Here is a 6,000-nt window from a genome sequence, read left to right as displayed (position 1 = left end):
GTCTGGGAGTCTGTGCACTAGCAGTAGAAAAGTACTGAGGCGGCAGGTAAGGGCTTTTATTTTTTATTGCTATTGTCCCCATGAGCAGCCCCTGCCATGCCGACCCCAACGCTGCCCCACAACTTTTATCACATAGCAGCCGCTATTGTTCATTCTAGTGTAAAAATGGGAGTTACTATCATCTAATTACATGTTACACACACTATCAACCGTGAGGATGAAATGTCACTCCACGCTATTCACCTTGTGATCTACAGCAGCATACTGATTTCTCCACCAGAGGGTAAAGTCTAGCTGTTTAATTCAAGCATTGATCAGACCTTATGACTGCTAGTTTTCTATTTGGTCCCTTGCATTCTCCCTGCCTTACGTGTTTGCCATTCTGCTCACGAAGTGATGTCACCAAACCAAAGGGTGAGATAATAAGTATGACAACTACACCTATTGGAAATATGGATTTCGATTTCTATATACTATAACCAGTGTTTTGAGGGCAATATAAGGTAATAATAAATATTCATACAGAAAATAACATAAATGAAACCCCCACACTGACCATACAGTGCAAAACCTACGTCAGAAATATAATTTATATTTTAAATTATACTGTTTCCTTGTAATTGGTTCTTTTGACCATGATACAAAACGCACAACACAACACAATCCATACACGTTCTAAACATTGTGCATTTTCATAAACAAATTACTTAGAAGGCGTATTTGCTATAACAATATAATAAAGCATAACATTTAAAAAATAAAGAAGTGCACACTACCCAGGTAAAATAAAATAATTCATTTTTCTTTCTCCCCCAAAAACATCTGGAGAAAATAAAATGAAATTGAAAGGTCGGATTGTCATTCTGCCTGGTGCGCCTTTAGGATTATTTTTGGAGCTAACTAAGAAAGGCAAATAAATACCTATAGTGCCTCCCGTGGGGTGGGTTGCGCGCTGCTCGCGCTCTCGCTGTGGGGATGGGCTCTGCCATTGCGCTGATGGAAGACACATAACCCAGCTAGAGATGCCCATGCCTTCCAGTAAACGAGCAGTAGCTGCTTTCCATCCCCTCAGCGTGTTTACCCAGAAATTGATTGCGGTCCCCTTCTCGTGCCACTGCCTGGCTCCTATTTTTTATTTCTTTGGCAAAGCGTTTGACCACAGGCGGCTGCGAATACTCCATCGAAATGTCAGAGCGGCTCATGCACTGCATTAAACCCGGGCCGGCCGTTTTTTTTTTAAACTAAAGCTGGCAGCACAGTATATCCCACTGGGCGCATCCCTCTCGCGCTCATTGCGTGCCGGAGCTCCTCTTGAAAACAGGTCTCCCCCTTCCTGCTGCCTCCGAGCTAGAACGCCGTTTCCCCTCTCAGGGGGAACGCAAGGGATGAAGGCTGCATGTGGGGCTAAAGGAATAAAAAAAAAAGGCGTGGTCTGGAGAAGCAAAGAGCGCAGCAACAAAAGACCCATCTCCTCTCAGATGTGCTATTTAGAGCGCAGGAGGGTGTAAATTATTGAGCGGCTGGTCGATCCTGCGTTCGGCCAGGCGGTGGCGCCAGAGGCCGCGCTTTGGCCGCGGGAGCACCGGTTGCAGCAGTGTAGCAGCAGCAGCATTATTGTCCGGGAAGTGGGATCATTCATTGGGCTGGTGCTGACCGCAGGCCAGGCTTGCTCTCCAGCCAGAGGAGGGGAGCCCTCCATGTCGCTGCTGTTTTTTTAGGGGGGACCTGAACTTCGGCTTCTGCGATCATGGTGAGGGGCTTGGATGGTGCCGCTCATGCTGCTGCTGGTGTTGTTGTTTTGTGGGTCCCTCGCCTCCATCCCCCTTCTCACGCTGCAATCTTTGTCTCTCTCTCCCTCTCCCCTCCAGAGCTCGGGAAACGCGTCCTACCCGGGGTCCTACCCGGGCTCCTACCGCTGCTCCATGTCCTCCTCGGCGGACTTCTCGGATGACGAGGACTGCAGCCTGCGGTCGGGCTCTGCCTCCCCCGCCCCCGGAGACACGCTGCCCTGGAACCTGCCCCGCCACGAGAGGAGCAAGAGGAGGACCCTGGGGGGCTCGGTGCTGGACCCCGCCGAGAGAGCCGTGCTGCGGATAGCAGGTGCGAGGGGAGGGGGTGCACGGGGGTGCTGCTTGGGGCGGGGTGGGTGATGATGGAAGGGCGGACGAAGGGGCAAGGTGGGCCATGGGGGGAGAAGGGGTGGTGGGAGCGCACGGGGGTGTTGTGGGTGTGACAGGAGAGAGCCCCCATGCAGTGTCATCACCTCAGCCACCCCTGACACCTGCATGTATGGAGAATGTGCCCAGTCTGGTTTGGGGGGTCAGCCCTGCCGCCTGTCCTCATGGACAGGCCCTCTGGCGGTAAGTGCACATTGCAGATCACCCCCCTGCGCTGACGTCTGCATACATTGGCATTGCATGGAGGTTCCATGGAGTCAGGGCTGCAGAGTAATTTTCCGCCATAGAAATAATACAAGCAGAGCAGATACGTGGCATCGCCTCTTCTGCTCGTCACAGAGTCACCAGGCCGAGGCCCCTGACAGGGGCAGGACAAACCCTGGATCTGTGTGCAGCTAGCGTGGTGGTCACTTGTGACTGCCGCTGCTGTGGCTCACGCTTCTTGCTGCTGCTCCCAGATGAGTAACCCGGGCTCTCTGAATGACATTACTGTGTGCTGGGAGCCGGCGCGGACGGTTCGTGTTCGCAGAGGGTTAATACTCCCCTGGGAGCACCATCAATGCTGTTGCCAGGTAGCCTGCGCCCCGTGGCACCAATCCTCGCTCCCTGGGGCGCGCTCCCTCAGAATGGCACTGGGATGTTGTGACAGCAGGCAGGGCGCCTGCACTGAACGGGCTGTTTATTTTTCTGGTGGTGATTTGGTCTGTCATCCACATGCTTTGTTGGTGCTCTCTGGAGAGGGACATGTTGTGAAAAATGGGCGTGTGCTACAGAAGTTTGTCAGAAAGAGGTTTATGTTCGAAAGACTGCCCCTTCACTTTCTGGGTGGTTCCCAAAGCAGGGGACAAATCGCAGTTAAAAGCTACAAAAAAACAGAATGAAACACTTAATAAAAAGGAAATGTGTACATAATAGCAGTACAGCACAAGACAGAAAGAAAGGCCAGATGAAAGAGGAAAAAACAAGGTTCATGAACCAATAATTTGCTCACGGCATTGCTGCAGATGGTTTGAAATGGTGTGGGAGTGTCTAAAGTGGCCTTTGGTATGGTTTAGTATTGGCCAAAATACCTGTCCCTTGTTTCCTGATGGGCACAGGCTTCTAGGCCCTGCACATCGGCGTGTTTTGGGAGTCGCACAGCAGGTAAACGCGACCCGTACCGTGCTTCGAAGGTTGTCCGCAGGCTTCGTTTAGCAGCATGTTTACACTACAGCTACATCGTCATTTAATTGAACTATTGTTCAAAATCTACATTTGTCATGTTTAAGCAGACTTACAAATCTGTCCACGGTGTTTCTGATATTTCTATCTCTATATTTATGAAAGTTCTGTTATTGACAACACAGTTTTTCAGGTCACAGTGGACTAACGCCAGGATCAGTTGTTTATAGCAGTGATAGCAAAAAGCCATACCTGGCAATGCTACCCCCACAGTTTTGAGATGCATGCACCAGAAAGAGAACACACAGGCATCACAATGCATACATTAAACCCTGCATGAGTGAGCACACGAGTGAAAAGCAACCCAGTGAGCGCACAGCCTTCCCGACCAATCAGAGTGCTTGGATCCGTTTTGGGGTAGAGTACTGGCGCCAGTCAGCCGGCCAGCGGCTCTCCCAGTGTTAACCAGGAAGTTGCAGTGCATTTTCCAGAGTCACACGTTTTGTGAAAAGAAAGCAGGCTGGGATGTGATCCATATCATCCATGCATACCAACATTTTAAAATAGGCAAGTGAGAGACTTTCAGAAAAAACTTTGGGGGAATGTATTTTCCTCATTGGTTTACAATTGAAGCCGAGGGTATCTGAGGGGTGAGACTGCTAACATAAACCCATTTCTCTTCAAAATTCTGAAGTCCCCCCGCTTGATTCAAGTCTATTGGCGTGTATGCGAGGACTCTTCCTTGCATCACAAGTCACCCAATAAAGACAGTACCCTCTAGTTCACACTTGACCTCCCTTTGACTCTGTTTGCATGTGTAAAACTAGCCCCCTCCCTGCTTTTGTTTCATAGCTCGATGCCCGAACTCAACCCAAAGGTATTGGAGCGCTTTATAGGAGCAACAGTTACACCATACAAGGACACGTTCATTTTTGTAGGCACGAGGAGATCAAGTGATTTGTACAGAATCACAGGATATCCAGTCGAGTTTCAAAAGCAGCTCCCTATTCCAAAGCCGGAAGCTCTGGCCCTTGCGCCACACCCTCTCCCTTGACTCCCGGTCGGCACCTCAGAGGCTGGCGGGACAGGGGCGTGGCTAAAGAGCAGCAGACAAACACTCCACGTTTATACAGAGTCCTTCATAGCTTGAAATATACTGCAAACATGGAAACCGCACAGGGTTGTGTTACAGTCTCAAGTGGGGGCTTCCCCGAATTCCACGCCGAGATCTCACTCCACTCCGTTGTTATGTTTTATGTGGTTAGTTGTAAAAGGGGGACACTACCAACCAGAATATAAGATCCTTAAGTATTGCCCGGCGGTGTCGCCTCTTAAACCCACAAGGAAGTTAAAGTGCTGAAGAGGCAGGCGCTGGAGACTGGAAGGCAGGAAACAAGGTTTTTATTCTCTCCGGAGGAGAACACAGCAAAACAGACAGCAGGTATCGTTCTGAGGTGCTCTACTCGCATCTCTGAGGCCTGGCCTCTTATACACAAGTTAATCACTTTATTGCATGAAACACATTCTCGTTAATACTTTGATGTACGAAAAGGCATCCTCGGAATCTCCCCTTCAGGTCCGTTCCCACACATAGTTACAGTTGAAGTCCCCACCCCGGTCACAATAGGTGGTGATCATCGCACAGTTGGATATTCCGCCGATTCACGGAATGTGTGGGGTTCGACCGGATCTCATGGGGTGGGGGCTTTGATCAACTCGGGGGTCCTTTGATGAGGGAAGCTTCCTACTGTACTGGGGGGTAATAAACAGTATCCGCAGAGCCAGATGGCGGCCTGGGAGCGGGGAAGACAGACGGGCACACAGGAAAAGGGGGTTTGCATCAAAAGGACCTGGGATCATGGAAGGGAAGAAGGGAGGTGTTGCGCTGGGAACAGGATGGGATTCCGAGGCCGGGCTGCGCTGGAGAGGGGTTTATGACCCGAGACATGTGAGGGCGAGGGGGTTGTCAGCATGCGGGGGGGGTGGCCGTGAGGCTAGGAGAGGGAGAGAGACGCGCTGGTTATCAGGAAAGGGCAGGGAAGCCATGGTGTTCAAAATGGCGGCTGTTTACGCGCACGAAAAAGGTTCGAGAAGAGCAAGAGGGCGCCGATAATGTTGACGGTTTTAGCCTAACTTTCAACAGTCCTCCCTTTTCAACATATCTAGCCAACTTGCTTACTCAATGTCAATTTTCATCAAATTCCTAACCTCGGTATCGTATAATGCTCTCATGTGTTCGTTTCCAAAGTCCACAGTTTTGGGGAAAATACAACTTGCACATAAAGAACACAAAGGTGGCAGACGTTGAATTCCTAAGCATAGACCACATATTACGATCACAGGAATCAGGATAATGGCGAGCAGTCTCCAGCCCCAGTTCTTAACGGAGTCCCAGAACCAACCACCAAGTGACCATTCTTCTTGTTCTTGGTGGACTTCCGAAGAGAGTCTGTGAAGATGTTCAATGGCTTTGTACACTGATGGTGAGTTGTCTGGTATATATGTACAACAGCTGGACCCAATAATGCGGCATGCTCCTCCACGGTCCGCCAGAACCACGTCTAGAACAAGGCGGTTCTGGAGAGCCACCAGACGGACCGCTTGGAGCTCGGCAGTGTTGTTAGCAAAGATACCAGCTGTGATGTTCATAGTTGTCTCAACT

At 50.2% G+C, this 6,000-nt stretch overlaps 1 protein-coding gene across 2 annotated transcripts in view; it reads left to right on the top strand.

The window, feature by feature from the left end:
• Positions 1-1,627: 1,627 nt before the first annotated feature.
• DST (dystonin) overlaps positions 1,628-6,000 on the top strand; it is a 1,569,532-nt gene continuing 1,565,159 nt past the window's right edge. For both annotated transcript variants that reach the window (XM_078647976.1, XM_078647975.1), the window contains exons 1-2: positions 1,628-1,750; positions 1,869-2,100. In XM_078647976.1, the coding sequence (XP_078504102.1) occupies positions 1,748-1,750; positions 1,869-2,100 (235 nt within the window). In that variant the 5' untranslated portion in view covers positions 1,628-1,747. The remainder of the gene's footprint in view (positions 1,751-1,868; positions 2,101-6,000) is intronic.

Source organism: Lissotriton helveticus, chromosome 6 (genome assembly GCF_964261635.1).
Source record: "Lissotriton helveticus chromosome 6, aLisHel1.1, whole genome shotgun sequence".
Taxonomy (NCBI): Eukaryota; Metazoa; Chordata; class Amphibia; order Caudata; family Salamandridae; genus Lissotriton; species Lissotriton helveticus.
Note: the sequence above shows the minus strand (reverse complement) of the source record. Positions and strands in the feature narration are given on the sequence as shown.